General features: G+C 38.9%; 1 protein-coding gene across 3 annotated transcripts; it reads left to right on the forward strand.

Annotated features, from left to right (window-relative positions):
* The first annotated feature begins 311 nt into the window (after positions 1–311).
* On the forward strand, positions 312–24,283 carry TM4SF18 (transmembrane 4 L six family member 18). Of its 3 annotated transcripts, none has more exons than XM_068976708.1 (6): positions 312–516; positions 618–811; positions 3,997–4,086; positions 17,683–17,825; positions 23,118–23,209; positions 23,979–24,283. In XM_068976708.1, exons 2-6 carry the CDS (start codon positions 635–637, stop codon positions 24,116–24,118), a joined length of 642 nt encoding a protein of 213 aa, XP_068832809.1. In that variant the 5' UTR covers positions 312–516; positions 618–634; the 3' UTR covers positions 24,119–24,283. The 3 variants fall into 3 exon arrangements, with proteins under 3 accessions (XP_068832809.1, XP_068832818.1, XP_068832827.1); XM_068976717.1 differs by having other exon boundaries at positions 23,029–23,209; positions 23,979–24,117; XM_068976726.1 differs by lacking the exon at positions 17,683–17,825 and having other exon boundaries at positions 23,029–23,209.

A 24,283-nucleotide genomic window follows, 5' to 3' on the forward strand; every position in this document is an offset into this window, starting at 1 on the left:
TGATGTTTTTTTCAGCCACCGATTTGCCCCTTTCTTTGTCCTTTTTGTGTCCCCTGTAGTTTAAACAGTGCTTGGTGAATAGTGAGCATAGAGAAACAAAAAGAGGACTAAATAAAAGACAGATACATAGAGTCAGAATATTTGAGCAAATTGCACATCCCATGCCAGTATAAGATCCCTTGGTCGTTTCCTCATTAAGCCCTGTCCTTTGCTTGGTATGAAACTTGCCAGACTCAGTTCCAACCCCCACCCCAACTTCCTTCTGCAAACACGCTCAGGGTTCCGTCTTGAGTGCTCTAACTCAGAGGAAAATGACTTATTTTAAAAAGCGGTAAAAGCACCGCATTCCTTTGGCACAGGATGAAGACCAGCTCAGCTCTTCAGCCAGTCGATCTTTGTCTATTGTTCTCCAAACAGTAAACCACTATTTCCACATCGACAAGATCCTGGGCTGCATTTCTGTCCGAGTCCTGGCTCCTCATGAATGTGAACTGAAGGGCTCTGACCCAGAAAGTGGTAGGTAATCTCGAGAAAGAAAAAAGAAAGACAGGTAGGGGGGAAAACAAACAAAACCAAACAGGCTTGATGTAATTCTACACTCTTGAAATCTCCTGCAGGTTCTGAGCAGGGTAAAATGGGGTCTCGGAAGTGTGGAAGCTGCCTGAGTAGTTTGCTGATTCCTCTTGCACTTTGGAGTATAATTGTGAACATATTATTGTATTTCCCCAATGGGCAAGCTTCCTATGCATCCAGCAATAAACTCACCAACTACGTCTGGTATTTTGAAGGAATCTGTTTCTCAGGTATCATGGTAAGTGTAACTTTGGAGAAGCTGGGATTGCCGAAGGGGAGTTTTTACTAAGAATTGACTTGTTCCTAGTGAAAATGATGAATCATGGAAAAATCATTCTACGAGTCCTGGGTTTGGGATTTGGAAGATGGATGGGGATAAAAAGGGAGGAAGTCTGTGAGGACTAGGAGGGTAGCTTTGTTTTCAATAACCTGCTTATTTATATAGCTTCAGCAATGCAGGAAGTTAGTCCTATTAAAAGTTGATGAGATGTAGAAATATTATGTTCTCATGAAAGTTGTATGTGAACTTATGCTATTTAATCTCCAGTAGCATTGCCCTTTTCCAGAATGGATTTTCTATTTACACTCATGATTTCTCTAGCTTGGAGGGGTATTAAGACAACAGAAAAGGCATAAACTTGAAGATTCAGACAAACTTGAGTTCCAGCCTAAGCTCTGTTATTTGTGTCATGAGACTTTAAAGCAAGCTACTCAGTGTCTTTGGGCCTCTGTGCCCTCATTTGAAGAATGTGAATGATGACATTTACTTTTGAGGGAAATTGTGGGGATTAAATAAAATCTCATGTACGAAGTGCCCAGGATAGAGACTGACATGTTGTAGGTAGCCAGTGACTATTGTAATTATTAATACTGAGTGAAGGATGGGCCATACCATCATGAAATTGTCTGACATTATACCCTTAATGATAGTGGTGTTTTTGAAAACTAAATCAAGGTATCCACAGTAAGAATCCACAAATGAACGTTTTCCTGATGACTTTGTGCTGTTTAAAAACAAACTGATAATAAATCATGTTTGCAATTCAGTGAAAAAGACATTTTTTCCGGTCGTATCATTTCTAAAAACTCCCACATTGTGTACTGTAACTTTCCTATGCTAATAATAGCAGAAAAGAAAATCCACTGTAGTCTATCACTACACCTTTGTGGGTGATTCATGGGGTCGCAAAGAGTCGGACACGACTGAGCGACTGAACTGAACTGGATTTTGTAATATTTGGATAGCTATGTTGAAAAATGGTTTCATTTAGTTACCGCTTTCACATTAAATTAATAAATTTTGAATTATTAATACCCAGTGCTACTGCACACGCTATATGCTAGGTATATAAACAATGTTGATGGTGATACTATCAATAAATGTAAGCCTTTGGGAGAAATTTTTAATATGATATATTAAGACCTATGAAAATACTTATGTGTTTTGACTCGGTGATCCTAAATCTGAGAATTCATTCTGAGGAAATAATCCAAAATAAGGAAAGAAATGTATACACAGATGTTTGTGGCAGCACTATCTGCATGCGTGTGCTCAGTCACCTCAATTGTGTCCGACTCTTTGTGACCACATGGACTGTAGCCCCTTCAGCATTATTTATAATAGCATAAAGCTAGAAGCATCACAGTATAGACATGGCCAAATAAATTATGGTCTATTAATTTCATAACTGATGAAAGTTATGATTATAAACATGAAACAACATGGACAAGTGCGTGCATATTATTTTGTGTTAAGGAAAACAGATATAACAAAATTGTGAATACATTATGGTTGCAGCTATATAAAATACACACATGTAGGAGTAAATAGTCAAAACATGAGAAAATAGTGGAATTTTTGGTAATTTTCCTCCATTATTCTTGAGCCCTCTGTCCTGCAGTTATACTTTACAACAAAAAGAGAAAGCAGTTTCTCTTTCAACACAGAACATGCCTGTGTTTCTCCTTTGACACAGGACTCTAGGGTTGAGGTTTAATTATTTCTAACAGTATTGTAATGAGGCTGATTTTGGCACCTAGTTTACTGTGCTATCTTGCTATTCTTTCTCTCAATATATAATTGTAAAAAAACAGGAGATTTGCAAGGCATTATTAAAGTTAAACCAGAATCTCTTGAAACTGTGATAATTAACGGTGTTGAAAGGAGGGGAATGTAGGACTAACTTTTGCTTATAGTCCATGTAAAATTTAAAACTGTGAAAAGAACTTATTCCCTATTTTTCACTGTTTAGGACTCCTTGAAAAATACTCTTTCAAGAGCAAATCCTTTTAGGAGAAAAGAGAGGAATATGGATAAATAATTAAATACATAGGTTAATAAATGATGGGCTGAAGGAATTTGGAAACTGGGAATGCTCACTCCAAGCAGTAAAATAATAATGGGCTAACTCCACTGCAAGATTCAGTACTGAACAGTAGGAGAAAAGGATAGGTGGAGAATTTGCCAGAAATAATTCAGGACTCATACTTCGCCAAACCAACAACTGTAATATAAAGAAATCCATGTTCTTCCCAGAACTTAAATCTTTTGCCTAAGATACCAAGAGAGGGAAGTAGAATACACTGAATTCTCCCAGTTTGTTGATACAGGCAAAACACGTTGGAAAATTTGAATCTGAGATGATCCGAATGCTCTTTCCTTTGGATTAAGAGATTTAGTTTCAGATTAACTATACCTTTCACCTGCCTTCTCAGAGGGCAGAAAGTGGAAAGAGGATGGAAAATGCCAAGATCTGGAGGATGGTTTTCCTTTGTTCTACAACCAAGTCAGTAAGAAGTGTAGGTTTGCTATAGAGAATGGTAATCTCATGTCCATACTATTTATTCCTACTTAATCATTATTTCTTTAAATTTTTATTTATTTATTTTTTAAATTTTAGTTATTTATTTTTTACTGTGCTGGGTCTTCTTGCTACGTGCATGCTTTCTCTACTTGTGGCAAGTGCATAGTCTTCTCATAGTAATGGCTTCTCACTTGAGACCCATGGCCTTAGTTGTCCTGGGTGATGTGGAATCTTCCTAAAGCCAGGATAAAACCCATGTTCCCTGCATTGGCAGACAGATTCCCAACCATTAGACTACCAGGGCAGGCCAATCATTAGCCTTTCATAGTTGATAACTATGATAATAATAGCTAGTATTTATCAGTCACTTGTTATAAATCAAGCACTCTATTCAAGATTTTACATATAATACCTAATGATAACCTAAAGAAGTGAGTTCTCAGCACCATTTTATAGGAAAGGACTCTCAAGTTTACCCAGCTATTATGTGGAAGAGCTGGGATTTGAACCCAGATCTACCAGATCCCAGAGTCTATGCGCTGAAACACCAAATTCTGGTTATGAGCTTGAATGCAAACTAGGGTTCCATTTCTTATATTTTTTCTCTTCCTTACAATAGATGCTTGTAGTAGCAGCAGTTCTTCTTGTATTGGAGAATGACAACAAATATAAATGTTGCCAGAGTGAAAACTGCAGCAAAAAATACATGGTAAGAGCAAATAGTATTTTGAGGATGGTTGAGTGGGCTCTGGCTTTCTTTCCTCTCACTCAGAAACACGAAAATACTGACACTATTGTACCCTTTCCATGATCCTGTCATTTCAGAGTCCAAGAATTTACTTTCACAAAAATTCTCTTCCACTTTGCATACAGTTTTCCTCCACTTTTGTTCTGCTTATATTCTTCTAGAAATTCAATATTTAAAGATGCTTGAATTAGAATATAATACTATCTCTTCTTAACCGGGTTTCTGTGAGTCTATTTTTTCCCTTATCAAGTTTACAGAGGCTAATTTACAGTGAAGTGAAATAAAGTCACTCAATCGTGTCCGACTCTTTGAGACCCCATGGGCTGTAGCCTACTATGCTCCTCCGTCCATGGGATTTTCCAGGCAAGAGTACTGGAGTGGGTTGCCATTTCCTCCTCCAGGGGATCTTCCTGACCCAGGGATTGAACCCAGGTCTCCCGCGCTGTAGGCAGACGCTTTACCTTCTGAGCCACCAGGGAAGTCCGACAAACAGTAAATGGCTTCAATTAAAAGTGCAAAGTTCCATGAGTTTTGACAGTGAACTCCACCCATGAAACTACCATCATAGTCAAGAGATGGAACATTTCCATCATCCTAAAAAGATTAATCTTTGATCTGCTTTTTATATAAATGAAATCACAGAGAATTCATCTTCTGTGTCTGGTTCCTTCGAAGCAGTGTGAGATTTATCCCTGTATATATTATGTACATTTTTAAATTGGAACTTTAAAAATAATTAAAATAGAATCAAGAGAGAATAATACAACCACACTTTCTAAGCTTATGCTCAACAAGTAGGTGTTGGGCTCCTGTATTTCCATCATTATCCAACTTCCCCTCCTCATGATCATCATTACTTATTCATATTTGCATAACACTTCACAGTTCGTTCACATTTACTCAGTGAATTATATTATTGCTATTCCTGTTTTATAGATGAGTCCCCTGTGACTCAAAGAGAATATAATTCATTAACTAGGAGGAGCTTTACCAGAGGTCTTGGAGGCATTCTTATGCAACAGTGGTTCTACACAATGGCTGTACACTACAATGATCTGGGAGCTTGGTGTTAGAATCCCACCCCCAGAGACCCTGACTTAGTTGGTCCCAGGTGCAATCAAATTTAAATGTGCAGCCAGGTTTGTGTGGCTTGCTTTCCTTGACTGTTGCTTTTGAAAGATTGAATTAGTTGTTTAATTTACCACTGTGCCTCTTGTGGGGAAAGAGTTAGAAGATTGAAATATATTCCCTCTGTGTGTCTATTTTTTTAACCAATTGACTCAAACAGCCCTCAGTAATTGCTGCTATGATACTACAGAAAAGTTTTCAAAATTGTTTAGGTGAAACAATGGATTCAAGTAAATTTTAACTTATGATACTCAGGAAATTTCTAGAAAATAAATGTTTGTACCATTAAGTATCTAATAAAAATCCATGTGTTCAGTTTGCCTTAACTCACTACTGGCATTTCCAGCACAAATTGATGCTAGAAATAGTGTAGCATTTTGATACTCTCTTATAATTGACATTGCATGAGACAACTGGCATCTCAGTGAGAAGAGCAAGAGGAAGGCAGAAAGAATTCCTTGGATTGCCTGCTTGGTTCTTTCAAAGTATGATCTAGAATAGGGATCCCAACTGATGTACTCCCAGATGCCAAATATTTGATGGCAATGAAATACATGAGGCTGTAGACATTACAGCAAATTTTTATTTAAGGAGGTGAGGGAACTGCTACTCAGATCCAACCAATGGCTGCCACTATATTGGTAGCCATATAATTCTCAGCTTTCAATAGGAAGTAGAAATATGGAGTTTTTAAGTAACACTTTACAATTATAAAATGTTGGCAATTAATTCTCATTTAAGCACACCTTGCAGGCCAAATTTGGGCCTGCACCAGTTTGTAACTTCTGAAGTTCTAGAGTGGAAATTTAGGTCAGCCAAGATTTATTTTGTAGAGGAGAAAGAAGTTTTCCTCAACCCTCTTAAGATCCCTGGTTGGGTATGAGAATTAAACTGATGACATATTAACATGAGAAAAGCATACAAATTATATTGAGTTTTTACATGTATATGGTGATTTTCATAAGAGAATGAAGACCCGAACATGTGCCTAGAACAGCAAGCTTCCAAACTTTTTAGACAAAGAAGTAATAAAATTGTGAAGAATGACTAAGACAGAGAGATTTGGGTTAGGATAGAGAAAGGTGAAGAAGTAACTAGGAAGAGAAACATTTATTAATACAGATTTCTTGACCCCAAATTTCAGACTCTGGTAATAAGAATGTCTTATTTCCTCCTGGTTCAGGGATGGTACCTCTCACCTGAGTGTTTTATGACTTGATTCAGGGGAGAGGGGTGAGAGGGTAGGGGAGGTCAGAGAGAACATTCTGCTTCTGTGGTTTCCTCAAACTCCTTCAGCTTAAGATAGTAATGTGCCAAGGTGCCATATTTTGGGGTAGTGTGTCCTCAATCCCATTATTCTTCTGTCTGAAACTTCCTTGAAGAAGGTTCACAGTCCAGAAACTGAGGGCATAAATTGTCCAATAACCCAGTGAATCAGTCTCTCAGTCCTGGGCATTCACATGAAAACAAACAAGCGAAAAGTTAATAGCTAGAATGAACTATAAACTCAAGTTTTGAGTCCCGAGGGTGGCTAGTTGAGAAGGTCTCTAACTGAGAAGTCTTCTAGTTGTTGAAACTCCAAGTCAGATGGAGTGAGAGCAGAGAAAGGTAATCTGACCAAGTTTTCTGCTTCATAGCTTGAATGTCTCTGGAAAAGTCATCAAGTATTCTGCTGAACTTTCTGAGAGGCTCACACAGAAACAGGAACAGATTGTCTAACATGAGCTATAGTGGCGTTTTTTCTAAAATTTATATCAAGTTGCCTAGCTTTAGCTTGTCCGGTTTCAGGAAAAGGGAAGTTTTAGTTCTTAATGATTCCAAGTCAGAAGAAGGGTAGAAGAAAAATTGGAAACATTAATCTGGGGAATTGTAGCCAGGTATTGAAAGAAACTAAAAGAATTTAGGATCCAGTCCAGTGTATAGGTGGATAACGAAAACTCAAAGACAATGAATAAGACTAGAATCTGATATCCACAAAGTATGTTATGATTTTCCAATGATTTTCCATATTTTTTTCCTATAAAATCACCCTATTTCTATCAGAGATAGTCAAAGACTAATTCATTTATGAAATAAGTCTAGTTGCATTAAACTTGGCCTGGTTATTTACATAAGTTCAGCAAGAATAGTGATGACCATATAGGCTCTTTTAATGTCCTCTTTGCTGGAAATTTTCATAAAGAATCTCAGATGAGACTTTTCTAATCCTCTCCCCAGGCTAGGAAGACAAGCCAAGGAAAATTCTCATAGATTTCAGTTAATTTCTTTCTTCTTTAGGTCCCCCAAATATCCTGAGATTTCTGCACCTGCCAGGAAGTGACTTTCGTTACCCACCTGGTAAAGCCGCTGGGAATCCTGTAAGCAAGGTACCAGGCCACTTTTTCCAAGGGACTTCATTGGCTCCATAAAGTCAACCTTAGTTCCTTAAAGTTGTCTGGTCATATATAATTCCTTGCATAATCTCAAATCCAACATTCTAGTCAAAGCCTTGGTAATATAACCAATGTTTCCAATTGTGTCATGTTAAAGAAGAGCAGATTCTTATTGAACTTATGCAAATAATTATATTGCCAGAAAAATAAAAATAATCACTAAGAGTTTTCAAATTTTGGAGGGATCAGGTAGGAAGATAAAGTAATTATTTCATCTTTGTTCATAAAGGTATACTTTACAAAATTGCTCTAAAATATAGATAGCTGAAGAGAAAAGAGAAAACAGTTTCCTTAAATATGGAAAGCAAAATATTAAGGAACCAGCAGTGTTTTAAAGAGAAAGTAATAAAGAATTATAACTCATCAGTTCCATGTACTTAATTTTTCTCCTGCATGATCTTGTGTTAACCATTTTATGAATCCATCAGTTTCTCTATAAAAGTTTTGGAAAGTTTCACTCAGTTCAGTGATATGCTGTTAAAGTTATCACAGACCTGTACTTGTTAGCATTCTTTCTATGAATCTCCTTGAAAATAAACACTTCTGCAAAAGCATCAGAATAAAACAATGACTCTCTGTTAATGACAAAAGACTTTAAAATGGCCATGGTTAAAGACCTGATGAGAGTTTTTGTGTGCTTAGTTACTCAGTCTTGTCCGACTCGTTGGGACCCTTTGGCCTGTAGCCCACCAGCTTCCTCCGTCCGTGGAACTTTTGGGGCAAGAATACTGGAGTGGGTTCTCATTTTCTCCTTCAGGGAATCTTTCTGGCCAAGGATTGAGCCCACGTCTCCTGTGTCTCCTGCATTGCAGATGAATTCTTTACCCATTGAGCCGTCAGGGAAGCCCTAATGAGAGTTTAATATAATACAAAAGACAATAACCTTTGATTATTTCTGAGACATACAACATTTTAAGATAATAGCTAGAATTATGACTGATAACATTATACTGGGGCTTCCCAGGCGGCACTAGTGGTATAAGAAGATGCCTGGCAATGCAGGAGATTCAGGTTTGATCCCTGGGTTTGGAAGATCCCTTGGAGGAGGAAATGGTTATCCACTGTTATATTCTTACCTGGGAAATCCCATGGACAGAGGAGCCTGGCAGGCTAGAGTCCATGGGATCACAATGAGTCAGATATAACTGATTACACACACACAACATTATCTTAGGACATACTTTTCTAGGAATGCCATATAATTTGTGGAACATTTATATTAGTAACATGCGCCCTACAAATATAACCTATAAAGGTTAAAAATCACTTCTTATTTGACAAAGCTTCCCATGTAATTTAACATATCAAGTAAATCTAATTATTCTCTCCTTCTCCTTCGCTCTCTCTGTTTAAGGAAAGAGAAAATATTACAGAGACGTTTCACTGGTCCTCTGGAAAATCCCAAATTTAGTTGGAGGTCGAAAAGACTTTAGAATTTGATTTGGGGGTAACTTTGTCAAAAATATCAAATATTAATAGGATCACAAGTCACTGTGAAACAATACTTGTGATCCATTTCACTAAAGATAGACAATTTCAAAGGTAAATACAGAAAGTTACATAACTGTAAGACAAAATAGACAAGCAAAAACCTTTGACTCTAAGTAATGAAGACTCTATTGTCTTAAATAATCAAAGATGTGGTAAAAACAACATGAAGCCCAGGAAATTATTTTGATGAAACACAAAATCTTTGCTTCTGGGTAGATTACACAAAAGGTTAAACACCTTTCATGATTTCTTATCAAGAGGATACCAACAGTCGAATAAAATTTGTGATAAGACCCCATTCTAGCTTTTCATCCATGTACTTTTGACACCGGGGGCTTCCCAGGTGGCTCATTGGTGAAGAATCTGTCTGCCAAGCAGGAGACACAGGTTCCTGATCTCTGGGATCGGGAAGTCCCTTGGGAAGACCCTTTGGAGAAGGCAATGGCAACCCACTTCAGTATTCTTGCCTGGGAAATCCCATAGACAGGGGAGCCTTGTGGGCTACTGTTTGTGGGATTGCAAAGAGTCAGACACGACTTAGTAAAACAATAACAACTTTTCATGTTAAAGCCAGATTGACCACATAAGATTTCCTCTCTCTCTCTTTTTTCAACTCTCTATATTCAGCCAATTTGTCCTTTTTTCTCCTCTTCCACTTTCTGAAACAACCAATTGTTTTATTTGGAATTACTCTTTTCCCTTAACAAAAAGTCATCTCTATAGCTCATACCTTTAATCAAAAGCACATCTTACTTTCCTTCCATACAGAGTCATTCCATTTACTTCTAGTAACTTTGACTGAATAGGCTCTGGGAGTTGATGATGGACAGGGAAGCCTCAGGAAGTCCATGAGGTCGCAAAGAGTCAGACACAACTGAGTGACTGAACCGAACTTTAATTATATATGTTAATTAGAATTCTTAACCTTTAGAAATTTTAATTTCTAGTGTAAACTTTAAGAAGTAAGCAATTATGAACTGTTACATATCAACATTCTATAATTGGAAAGTTTATGAACATATCATATTATTTTATAATTTCTGGAAGTATACATTTCCTCATAATATTAATACAGTTTTTCAGTGTGCCACAAGACATGTTCACTAACAAGCTCAAATGATTTGTCCATTATCAGAGGACTGGGGTAGCCCTGCTTAAATTTTTTCTTCTTTTTCTTAAGTGCAGAACTGCTCTGTTTCCAATCTTTTATAATGTCTTTTATAACTGTTTCTTATTTTTTATAATTTCTGCCAACATTTTGTGTTAGAAGAGGTTTGGGGATTGGTAAAGTTTGGTGGACTTTTGGTTTTACAGCTGCTTTTCTGGTTTTGTAAAGACTCAGTTTGTAAGACAAGGACAATTGTATTTTCATTCCTTGAAGAACTGAGTTGTAGCCTGAATGATAGCAAAAGGCTGACCTGCCCGTTAGACTACATCCTCCTCAAGTTGTTTCCGTATATCAGGCAGAAGATTTCCAGCTATGATGCAAATGGAAATATCTCCATGTTCTAAATTTAGATCTGCGTGTGTTTGGAACATTTTCATAAATCATTCTACAAAGCCTTCCGCATGTTTTCTTTCCTGTGAGTACACAGCGTTATTGCCACTTAGGAGAGAAAGCTTTTTTAAAAAAGTTTCTATCACTCTCTGAATATCGACCTCCAATTCAGACAACTTCTAACCATACAACTCTTTAAAAACTGTTTCAAGGATTTAAACCAAAGGTATACTTATCAAGTGACTCAAAATCAGCACTTAACCATGGGCACAAATATGAAAGTTGCTCAGTCGTGTCCGACTCTTTGTGACCCCATGAACTATAGCCTGCCAGGCTCCTCATTCCATGGAATTCTCCAGGTCAGAATACTGCAGTGGGTAACCATTCCGTTGTCTAGGGGATCTTTCCAACCCAGGGATCGAACCCCAGTCTCAAGCATTGCAGGCAGATTCTTTATCATTTGAGCCACCAGGGAAGCCCAAAGGCATAAAAGATGTCCCTAAATAAGGTATAAGACATACAGGCTTCTTAAGATCCAAAACCTCTTCCAAAGATAGCTGTTTGGCTACACCCCACAGGCCTACAAGCTTCAAGACAGAGGAAAGCTCCTGGAGTCAGCAACTGAGACATTAGAGATTTAATGGATGGGGGCCCTTACACACTTGAAGCGAGGTCCTGGAGTGACAACCCCCACCCTCATCCATGTGCAGTGGAAGGCAGGCAGGAGGATATGGCGGCAGTCTTCACTCCCTGGGGTGGTGGTGGGGGAAGATTGCCAGCTATAGTGGAATTCACGTCAGCTGGCTCGTTACCAGGAAAACCATCAGAAGGGCACACCTCTCACTGGTTCTTTAATAAGAAGAATCATTAACTGAGGCCTGAGGCGAGTAAATAGGAAGGTCAGTCTTGTGAGTAAGTTGTAGGTGAACAGGCACTGGTTGAGCAAGATATGTACAGACAGCAAAAGAGCGGCCATCTTGAGGGGCCTAACTATACAATAGCCAAAAGGAAAAAGATTGAGACAATCTCTCCGAAGAGCAGTTGGGAGGATGCTAGCCCCAAATGGGGCATGATCACATTTCTGTAGAGTCATCCTTACAGGGCTTACAATCTGACATTTGGCTGTTTGCTAAAGCAAGAACTGACATTTGCATGCCCTGATGGGCAGAAAGCCAAGCCAAGTTTTGAGGACACACAAACAAGAGACAATCAGGAAAGCAATACCTATTTTTGGGAAGGAGAGAATCAATAACCAATTCAGGGACTTCCCTGTTAGTACAGTGGCTAAGACTTTGAGGTCCCAAATGCGGGGAGCCTGGGTTTCATCCCTGGTCGGGGAACTAAATCCCACAAGCTGCAATGAAGAGCAAGGATCTCATGTGCCACAACTAATCCCCAGCATGGCTAAATAAATAATTTAAAAATATTAAAAAAAATAACCAGTGAGTACCCCAAAACCAAATTGTAATCAGAGTCACAATCTCAAAAACTAATTCTTACAAATGCTTTTCTCCTGCCAGTCTGAATCTGGAAAGGGATGGATCTTTATCACCTTTGTCCAACTGGCCCACCCAGGTAGAGAGTTAAGAAACTAACTCAGCAAGAATTCTTCTGCCAGCTTATGTCAGAGGTCTAGGGTCTCTGACTGCAACCTCAGGATTGAGCAGGGTGTCCTCAGGAGACGAACGCTCCATGGTGGGTGACAGAAACTGTAAGAAAGAAAAGAAGTTTTCCTCCACCTTTTTAGGGTCCCTAACTAGGTCTGAAAATTAAACTGACAAAGACGAGTTGAGAAAAGCATACAGATTTTATAGAATATTTCCATGTTTTGGTGAGACTTCCACAGGAGTCTACACAAAAGAATGAAGACCCAAAGATAAGACCAGAGTAGGAAGCTTCTGTACCTTTTAAACAAAGAAACAACAATTAACTTGCAAAGAATTGGCAAGTCAGAGGGCTTTGGGCTAGGAGTACTAAATGGTGAAAAAGTAACTCAGAAGATAAGTTTAGTTTAACAAGGTTTACGCAGATTTCTTGGCCCCAAATTTCCAGTCTGGTGGTAGGAATGTCTCCTTCCTCCTGGTGCAGGGAGGGTACTTTTCACATGGGAGTTTTATGACCCGTTTCAAGGAAGATGGGTGAAAAGTTAGGGGGTGTCAGATAGAGTGAACTTCTTGCTTCTGCCGTTTCCTCAAACTCCTTCAGCTTAAGATATTAATATGCCAAGATGCCATATATTGGAGCAGCATGACTTGAACCCCATGAACTTCTTGGTTGCTATCATTTCCTCTGTGGAGTGTCATTTTCTGCCAACATTCTGTGCATCATTATCTTTGAAAAACAAATGTTGGCCAAATAAGAACACTTGAAATAATAGATAATATTTTGATTATATTGTTCACTTTTCAAATAATTTTTATATACATTCTATCCTTTAATTTTTGAACTAATCCTAGGTGCTCTAACCATCTGCATCATCTACACTTTATAGAAAATGAAACTGTGACTCAGAGAGAGTCTTATTCCCACTTTATTTTGAAGCTACTTGGTTTGACTGTGCAATTGTATCCTCTCATTAGAGTGTAATCTATATATGTATACATATATATGTATTATGCTATGTCTGCAACTTCCCCAAATGAGAAAATTCTCCACTTATCCTTTTAGCAAACTGCTTAAGGCTATATTTGGTAAATAAGAAACTCAGTCTTTTGAAAACATACTTCTTCCTTTTTCAAAGATGGCTTTGATGAATAGGTAATATTTTTTACAAAGTATAACAGAAATCTACTGCAAAAATAACCATTTATTTCATCCTATGAGGAGGCAAAACTCTATTATAATCAATATGAGAAACATAATTTAAAAGAGCTGTCATCCTATGTGAAGCTACCAAGGAGATCACTAATATCAAATAGGAAAACAAAGCATAATTGTTTTTTTCTTTCTTTCATTTTTAAAATACTTTTTTCTGATTTTCCGCAATTATCATGTATCAATGTCAGTTCAGTTCAGTTCAGTCACTCAGTCGTGTCCGACTCTGCGACCCCATGGACCACAGCATGCCAGGCCTCCCTGTCCATCACTCCTGGAATTTACTCAAACTCATGTCCATTGAGTCAGTGATGCTATCCAACCATCTCATCCTCTGTTGTCCCCTACTCCTCTTGCGCTCAATCTTTCCCAGCATTAGGGTCTTTTCAAATGAGTCAGTTCTCCGCATCAGGTGGCCAAAGTATTGGAGTTTCAGCTTCAACATCAGTCCTTCCAATGAACACCCAGGACTGATCTCCTTTAGGATGGACTGGTTGGATTTCCTTGCAGTCCAAGGGACTCTCAAGAGTCTTCTCCAACACCACAGTTCAAAAGCATCAATTCTTCAGCACTCAGCTTTCTTTATAGTCCAACTCTCACATCTATACATGACTACTGGAAAAACCTTGACTAGAAAGACCTTTGTTGGCAAAGTAATGTCTCTGCTTTTTAATATGCTATCTAGGTTGGTCATTGCTTTCTTTCTAAGGAGTAAGTGTCTTTTAATTTCATGGCTGCAATCACCATCCACAGTGATTTTGGAGTCCAGAAAAATAAAGTCAGCCACTATTTCCACTGTTTCCCCATCTATTTGCCATGAAGTGATGGGACCAGATGCCATGATCTTCGTTTTCTGAATGTTGAGCTTTAAGCCAACTTTTTCACTTTCCTCTTTCACTTTCATCAAAAGGCTCTTAAGTTCTTCTTCACTTTCTGCCATAAGGGTGGTGTCATCTGCATATCTGATATCAATGTTACATTTATCAAATAATTCTAAACGAAGAAATATAATTTGAGATAACTTTTGTTCCACAAATCACAGGTTTTTCCTTCTCATTTTTAATTATCTCAGCTTTTGAATTTATCAACTGGCTTCTGCATGTTTTTGTTTGGCCATCCTACTCTCACTTGAAATCAACACTTTTAAAACTAAATTAAATTTTCTCCCTAACCAAACTACATTTCTTGACACCCCAGTTTCTGTCTCTTTTTCATTCAAGTCCCAAACTTTAGAATATTTTTCAGCCCATCTCTAGCTACTCATTGCCTCTTTAATGTCTTTCCATCCAGTGCATGTCTTTGTCAACACGACTTGACGTTTTCTCTACTTGGAATTCTTCTTTGGGGCTCACACACTTCTGGTTGTTAGGCTACCCTTGTTATAAGACGTTTCCAAAATAATTTATTGGCTCATGTCACTTCCTTGCCCAAGCTAATCCTATGTCTTGTTGGGAAAAGGGCTATTCCAGGTCTACGTTCTAAGTTGCTTCAATTGTGTCTGACCCTTTGTGACCCCATGATCTATAGCCCACCATGTTCCTCTGTCCATGGGATTCTCCAGGCAAGAATACTGGAGTGGGTAGCCATTCCCTTCTCCAGGGGATCTTCCAAACCCAGGGATCAAACTCACATCTCCTGCACTGGCACGTGGATTCTTTTTTTTTTTTTCACACTGTACATTGTTTTTTTAATTTTTATTTTTACTTTATTTTACTTTACAATACTGTATTGGTTTTGCCATACATTGACATGAATCTGCCCCGGATGTACATGAGTTCCCAATCCTGAAACCCCCTCCCACCTCCCACCCCATATCATCTCTCTGGACCATCCCCATGCACCACTAGTGCCACCTTCCAGATCTAGGGATACCTTGTGCCAGAAAGCAAGGATGGGCTCAAGAATGACAGGCATATGTCTAAGGGCACAGGGATTGACTTGAAGGGATGTTCTCACTGGTCATATTTGGGCCATTTGAACACTGAAAATAATAACAATTATGAGTTATAACACAATAAATTAGAAAATCCATTAGTCCACAATAAAGCAGAAAGAGAGAGGCAGAGAAGAGGAACAAGAAATAGAAGTTCTTCTGTGCAGAAAAAGGATAACTTACAAATGTAGGAAAAATGATAGAATTAGAAAGCAGCATTGGGATTCCCTGGTGGCTCAGACAATAAAGAATCTGTCTGCAATGCGGGAGACCTGGGTTTGATTCCTGGATTGGTAAGGTCCCCTGGAGGAGGGCATGGCAACCCACTACAGGATTCTTGCCTGGAAAATCCCCATGGACAGAGAAGCCTGGTGGGCTACAGTCCATGGTGTCACAAAGAGTCAGACACAAATGAGCAACGAAGTACAGCGCATAATACAACCACTGATTATGATGATTGGTGATCAGTGAGTATGAGGATCAGTAGATGCCAAACCCATCCATTGAAATGTCTTTTGGGAACAAGATATGACAGTATCTAAGTACTAGCTTACAAATTACTTTCTAATTGCAAAGTAGAAAATATCCATTTATAGATCCAAAGGACACCACTTTAATCAAGAGATCAAATTTAGTATCATCAGTAGCTGTGAGAGGCCCATAATGGACACACACAGATCAAGTGTTCTTGCCAAAATGTTTCATCCAGGTCCAGTTGTGAGAAACAGTCAGAAAATCCCTAAATGTGAGGTTTTCTACAAGAAAACTGGCTGGGACTCTTAAAAAATAATTGAATATCCTAAAAGAAAAAAAGTCAGTATGATAGTATAGTTTAAAGGAAATTAAAGAGATGTAGCCTTGTGTATAAACCTTCGTTGGCTCCTATTCAAAAAAAGTGAAAACCAATTGCAGAATAATAGAATATATTTCTTCTTGGAAGATAAGTACTGGTGTTTAGGGATGAGATATCCCAATACCTGCAAGCTATTTTCAAATGGTTAAGCAACAAAAATGTAATAAATGTATATTTAGATAAATAAATTGATGTGTGTGTAGATGTACATATACATACAGAGAAGGAGGGAGGAAGAGCAAGCAGAAATGGTAGATGTCACAAGAGGTGAGTCTAAGTAAAGGGTAGTATACTTTCAACGTCTGTGTAAACTTGAAAATTTTTTAATGAAAGGTTGTGGGAGGAGAGAAGCCACTTGCCCAGAAGGATGACATCTGATCTCCTTGATCCAGCATCCAAGGCTATCTTTTGCCTGGATCTCCTAAGCTGCATTCACTTTATAAGCTGGATCGTGTTCTGTCGACCCTGTTTTCTCAGTATCAGCACCATGCCCATAAGGTCTTAATAAACTCCCCTCTACTCCTCTGCAGGAATTCCTTCTTATTCTTTTTACTGGAGTATAATTGCTTCATAATGTTGCGTTGGTTTCTGCTATACAATGAAGTGAATCAGCTGTGTATATATATATATACATATATCCCCTCCTTCTTGAGACCCTCTCAGCAACCCCATCCCACCCTCTTAGGTCATCACAGAGTACCAAGCTGAGCTCCCTGTGCTTTATAGCACGTTCCCACTAGCTATCTATTTTATATATGGAATATTATGCAGCCATAAAAAGGAACACAATTAGATCATTTGTAGAGATGTGAAATTCCCATTTAGATCAGACCAATCTACTTAATCTCACAACTTAGCTTGTATAGATCTATCAGTAAACATTGCTCATTCTTTCTACTCAAATGAGAATCAATCCAGTCTCACTCGAGTATAAATATGACCATATAGGCTAACATCTGCTATTTCCCTGCATATTCCTGTATGTGAAAATATTCAATTATGATCTTAAGAGAAATACAAGGATCATAACTTTTGATTCTTAGAGAATCCACTCTACCTAGGAAATAACATCTTCAATAAAGAAGCATAGATTGATTGATACACATCCTTCCATTGTATTCATGTATGAGTTTATCATTATTCTGATATCAAACTTCCAGAAAAAAAGGAAGAAATTCAGTAAATTAACTAATTTTCTCTGTGAACTACCAAGGTAAAAAATCATTTAAAATTTATTTTTCAGATCAAGTGGGTTTGGATTAAATGTTTCTGTTTTTCTGTGGACATTGGTATTGCACAGACTGCAATAGGCTTGGATGAGTAGGGGAAGGTTACCTATCTGATCATTTGCTTACAATATCCTCTTATCTCATTCTATGGCACTAACCTCCTTCTATGTTTAATTTAGACACTGCTGTCGATGATCTTTTCTGCTCTTGGAATTGCTTTCTCTGGATACTGCCTGGTCATATCTGCTCTGGGCCTTCTTCAAGGTCCGTATTGCCGTACTCTTGATGGCTGGGAGTATGCCTTTGAAGGCACTGCAGGAAGGTAAGGAATAATTCCCTGATTTGGGAGGATATCTGAAAGTCAGAAACACCTGACTTCATGCTCAGACTCACTTTCCATGATCACTTTGTGGTTCTGTGCATCTACCTTAGTCCAGAATTTTCTTAATAGTTTACTGATATCCTGACCAATTTATTCCTACACAGTCATTGTTTATATATACCTATATATATATTTTTTCCTCCAGTCTTTTAATGCCACATGCATGACAGCATGTTGACGCTGTCATTAGCATTTCCAGATGAAAGCCATGTTTCTGCTCTACTGCAGAACTAATTCATTGTTATTGTGGTCTGGCAACTGCTGGAGCTTTGAGGATCTAAGTTGTTCTGAGAAGTCAGTCTTGTTTTGTGGCCAAAGCACATTGGACATATAGACTCTTACAGATGTAAAATGGCTTGGCTGGGATAGCATCACAGTGCCCTCAAATGGTGCCATCTGGGGCTATACCATCAGGAGCCACACAGAGATAGAACCAAGCAGGATGGGCAGTGAAGTGCGGTCTGAGACCCAAGGACAGAGTAGGTGCAAGAGTTTGTGGAAGCAGCCAGGAGCTTACTGAGTGTGTCGCAAAGAAGACTCCAAGGGGTGGTCTTGCTCTGAAGGCTGGTAGTTCAGTCAGGTGCTGAGGGACCCAAGCCTGGATTACAGAATGCCTCACACTGGCATTGTACTGGACTCACAGGCCCTTCAGCTCAAGAAGAAGAAGGGCCTGGACAGAGATACAAGAGAGAGCCACTGAATCTCTCCCTGTCTCATTCTGTGCTCAGAATTCTAACAGAATAAATGAGGGAGGGTCTGTACCTTTCCTTGGGGAAGTTACACCTTCTTCCCCATGACTTGTTCTATTGTTCAGTCTCATCCATGGGACTGCCCTGGTGGTCCAGTGATTAAGAATCCAACTTCCAATGCAGGAAGAGCCTTCCAATGGCAAGAACTAAAGAGCCTCCTCATGAAAGTGAAAGAAGGCTTAAAACTCAACATTCATAAGATGAAGATCATGGTATCTGGTCCCAGCACTTTATGGCAAACAGATGGAGAAACAATGGAAACAGTGACAGACTTTATTTTCTTGTGCTCCAAAATCATTGCAGTTGGTGACTGCAGCCATGAAATTAAAAGATGCTTGCTCCTTGGAAGAAAAGCTATGACCAACCTAGACAGCATATTAAAAAGCAGAGACATTACTTTTCTGACAAAGGTCTGTCTAGTCAAAGCTATGGTTTTTCCAGTAGTTATGCATGGATATGACAGATGGACCAAAAAGAAAGCTGAGTGATGAAGAATTGATACTTTTGAACTGTGGTGTTCAAGAAGACTCTTGAGCATCCCTTGGACTGCAAGGAGATCAAACCAGTTGATCCTAAAGGAAATCAGTCCTGAATATTCATTGGAAGGACTGATGCAGAAGCTGAAATTCCAATATTTTTGCCACCTGATGGAAAGAACTGACTCACTGGAAAAGACCATGATGCTGGGAAAGATTGAAGTCAGGAGGAGAAGGGGACAACAGAGGATGAGATGATTGGATGGCATCACTGACTCGATGAACATGAGTTTGAACAAACTCCTAGAGTTGGTGATGGACAGGGAGGGCTGGAGAGCTGTAGTCCATGGGGTCACAAAGAGTTGGATGCAACTGAGCGACTGAACTGAACTTTCAATGCAGAGGACGTAGGTTGGATATCTGGTCTAGGAACTAAGAGCCCACATGGGTACATCCTGAGTCATGTCTAATTCCCTGCAATCTCATGCCCACCAGTCTCCTCTGTCCATGAGATTCTCCAGTCAAGAATACTGGAGTATATTGCCATGCCCTTCTCCAGGGGATCTTCCTGACCCAGGAATCAAACCTAAGTTTCTTGCATCTCCTGCATTGGCAGGTGGCTTCTTTACTACTGAGCCATCTGGGAAGCCCAAGATCCCATATGCCCTGGGGCAACTAACTGACAAACTACTGAGCCAGTGCAGCCAAAAATAAAAGTAGATAAATAAATATTTTAAAAAGGAAAACAAAGCTCACATCCATTTCAGGCTTTATATACTCACCTCATCCAGCTGGACAGCACAACTGCTTCTGTGCCCATAGTTGCTTTTATTCTAAAGCTTCCTCAAGACGCCGCATGCTGTGGGCAGAGCTCTCCTCCAGGTCTGAGAACATAGAAAATTATTTCAGGTTTTTTCTGAACACTTGAAGGAGACACTCCTTTGGGACTGAAGGGGCTCAGGAAAGGGGACCTTAATGTAGAAAGTCCCACTGGGTACATAGAGTCATTTTTTATGCCGTCAACCCTTAAACTTTTCCCCACCACCAAACCAAATAAGGCTCCAATTTCAATGCGAAAGTTGCCCAGATCAGTTCTTTTTTTAATATTTATTTTTACTTTATGTATTTTTTGGTTGTGCCAGGTCTTAGTTGCACCTCGCAGGATCCTTGATCTTCGTCATGGCATGTGGCATCACAACTGGGTCCCCTGAATTAGGAGCTCGGAGTCTTAGGACCACGAGGGAAGTTCCCCCCAGACTGGTTATTCATATGTACACTTATTCAACAAATATTTATTAAGCACCTACTATGTCCAGGCCTTGGATTAGGTGCTAGAGAATCAGAAATAAATCACACAGTTTCGCTTCCCTCTAGAAACTCACACAAACCTAAGAGAACATTCTGCTGAGATGACAGCATTAGAATGTACATTTCCCTTGGAGCATAGGGCTTCTATGCTTGTGAATCTGGGTTCAAGCCTTCCCGTCTACTTGCAAACTGTATGGGCTTAGACAAAAGCTGTGGGATATCTCCAAGACTCTGTAGACTGGAGGTAATCATCATTTTGCAATTGAAAATTAAACAGAAGTAAAGCACAAATTAAATGTAATAATCTCTCAACATGCCAAGTTTTATTATTAAAGTCGTGGCTTTGCATAACCTTCTTTATCATGTGACATCTTCCATTTGCTAAGTGGTGGGCAAGTTCAGCCATTGGCTCAGCCTCTGGCATCCTGACCAGTGAGGATCTGGAATCAGTCTCATTCAACAAGCATTTGTTGATCTTTGCAATGTGCCAGGCACTGCCTTAGGCCTTAGATGCGCCTGTTCAGAGATGGATAAACCATTACAGTGTTCTCACAGTACACTATTTAGTGAGGAACTAGATACACAGATAAAGCTATGGATATATTTATAACATAATGAAGTAAATGCTGTGTTAAACTGTGTATAGAGATTGTGGAGAGAATGAATATCAGGGTAAACTTCTCTGTTGCTTCCCAGACCCTGCTAGTGCACTCATGCCTCATTCTATTTATACAAGGAAAATAAACAGAACCGTATCCTAGTCTGAAAATAGAAATCTTGCAAGTCATCTTCCTTTAAGGTGTTGGATGATCTGTGCAAAGGATAGACTGGGAACAGTCTAGAGAAAGGATCTTGAAGTGATTATCTTTCCTAGTGGCTGAGACTGAACTAGGATTAAGAGGGTGTAGGAAGTGGCTCTTGGGAAATGATCACAGGAAATTACATCTGCATCATGCTTTATAGATTCCAAAGCAGTTCTACATTCTTCTCATCAAATATTCACAATAATCCTAGGGTTAGGTATTTTACACCCATTGTCCAGATCCAAGAGGTAAAGTTCCTCACCCTATGCACGGTGATGACCCAGAGAGACGTTATGGGGAGGGAGGTGGGTGGGGGGTTCATGTTTGGGAACACATGTACACCCGTGGTTGATTCATGTCAATGTATGGCAAAACCAATACAGTATTGTAAATTAAAATAAAGGAAAAAAAATTTTCCTAACCCTAGATCCTACAGATTCAGGAGTTGTGAGTCCATATTCACTACTGTTTACCACTTGAGACACCCATTAGCAATATTAAGAAATTTTCAAGAGTGCCTCTGAATGTCCCAGAACATAGAGAAAAGGAAATGAAGAAAGGGAAGAAGGAGACTTACGTGCCACTTGGCTGGCACCAAGGTTGCCTGAATGGCTGCTTTGGGAAAAATCATCTTGCTTAGTAACAAGATATTTACAAACAACTCTGCCCTGTAATTGGACTTGATTACTTTTCTTCAGGGGATTTTTTTTTTTAAGCGATCAGTTTTTACTTCAATTTAGTTCAACAAAGAGAGTGTCACATTTGGAGAAATGCTAATGGCCATAACTGACCTGGAAGTGGGCAAAACTCAGTCAGGATAATTTAGCATGGTTTAAAGATTATCTTAAAGTGAAGGTGGTTTAATCCTCAGAATCCTGTGCTTAGCTAGATGAATCAAACTACTGGGTCTTTTGCATTTTCCCTTCATACGCTCAATTTTCTTAAAAGCTGCAGAACATACAGTGGACCCCAGACCAGCAGCATCACCTGAGAATTTAGAAACACAGTCTCTAGTCCCATCCAGACCTTCTGGATCTGAAGTTCTGGGCTGGGGCCCAGGAATCTGCATTTTCACAAGCCTTCCAGACAATCGATGTATGCTCAAATTCACGCTTTTCCAGTGGCTCAGCAAGAACCTGCCTGTAAAGCAGGAGACACAAGAGACTTGGGTTCAGTCCCTGGGTTGAGAAGGAAATGGCATCCACTCCAGTATTTTTGCCTGGGAAATCCCATGGACAGAGGAGCCTGGCAGGATACAGTCCATGGGGTCACAAAGAGTCGGACACAACTGAGCACATATGCATGCATGCTCAAATTTAAGAACTGCTGTTATAAAGGGCTTTGGGACAGAGTATAGGAATAAGTAACATCATTTCTCTTTGTTGTTTTACCACTTGTTACTTTATATGCAATACTAGCTCAGCCGTGTCCCTGAGGGCCCAGGCTAACTTCGGGCTCCTAGGAAATAGTCAATCTCTGCCTCTCTTGGTGTTGACATGTGCAGCTTCTCATTGCTGTTGAATTCTTCAGTCAGCATCTTGCCTCCTAAGTGAATTAGAATTGTCTGAGGCAAGCATGTTCACAATAAACATGATAGCCCAGTGCTGTGCATACCACATGTTCAATATTTATATTTGAATAATTTGATTAATTAATATTGAATAATATTATTTTTAATTATCAATAATTATACTTTAATCATATACATTAATTTCCCAAACATATGAAAACTTACATCCTTCTTCCTTGGATCGAGTCTTTAAGCTTGGCCACGTGTCGTGTTGACCAACTCCTTCTTCTCTCTCAGTTTCCTTACAGATTCCAGAGAATGGGTTCAGTGCCTGGAACCCGCGCACGTAGTGGAATGGAACATCATCTTATTTTCTATTCTCATAGCTCTCAGTGGACTTCAAGTGATTGTCTGCCTCATCAGAGTGGTCATTCAGCTGTCCAAGACTCTCTGTGGAACCTATTCAGTCATCATCCAGGTAACAGACCCCCACTGGCACCTGTACCTCCTCCTTTACCACCGCTGTCCAGGATGCAGTGTGTCTTGCTGGAAGACTTTTTGGAATGGCATCGTTTTCTTTCCATTCCTACTGCCCTCATCTTTACTCAGCCTCTAATATCTCAATTTTTTCTTATATTCCAGTGTGTCTGTTGGCTTGTCTAAATGGACTGAACCAAAGGAATAATTGTAAAATCATCTTCTGTGTTCCGTGGTGAAAACAACACAAATGTTTTGAATGAGCAACATTTCTATGTAGAAATCACTCAAAGCTCAAAGAAATCTGACCATTCATTAAGAATGTCCCTGTTCATAAAATTGTCGAAGGCTCACAAACTAATCCCAGTGAAGAAATTTCTCTTTTGAATGCTGCTACATTCAGCTATTCATAATAATCTTTCTTTACTATGGAGTTATTAGTGAGTGGTTTTGAAGAAGGGAAATATGTCTTTATCCTATTGAATTGACAGTACTTCTGTTTCATCTGCTAAAATATTAATGTTAATTTAGTTATGGTTGAAACTGCTAAAACTATTCAGCAAGTTCAGACTAAAGAGAAATCAAGAATGAGACAACTTGCATCTTGTTTAACAACATATAATGGTTAATTCCTTTTCTAGCAATTTCAAATAGATATTTTCCTGTTCTATCACATTTAGAATGCAAACTATAAGTTTAAGTTGCTACCTGGATTATGGATCATTAATCAAGTCAACTTTACTCACTTTGTTTTTCTTTATTTTTTATAGCCTGGAATCATTTGAATAAGGACAAGAATGTTTTTCTTCATCAAGATATGGCCATCGACCTATGTGTTCTGAATGGACTTGAGGGTCATATTCAAATGATGTTTTTTTCCCCTCCAGATGGTGTTTGCTGTCCTCACTGAAATGCTGTCCTTCCTTTTAAAATTTTTTTCAAAGCTATATGTGTCAGGATCTTCAGAAATGTTCATACCTTTTTGATCAAATAAAATCAAATAAATCCAACTTTAAAAAAATTCACTCTGAAAATAAATAAGAATACAAGATGAAATTTTATGCAAACACATATA

Source organism: Capricornis sumatraensis, chromosome 1 (genome assembly GCF_032405125.1).
Source record: "Capricornis sumatraensis isolate serow.1 chromosome 1, serow.2, whole genome shotgun sequence".
NCBI lineage: Eukaryota > Metazoa > Chordata > Mammalia > Artiodactyla > Bovidae > Capricornis > Capricornis sumatraensis.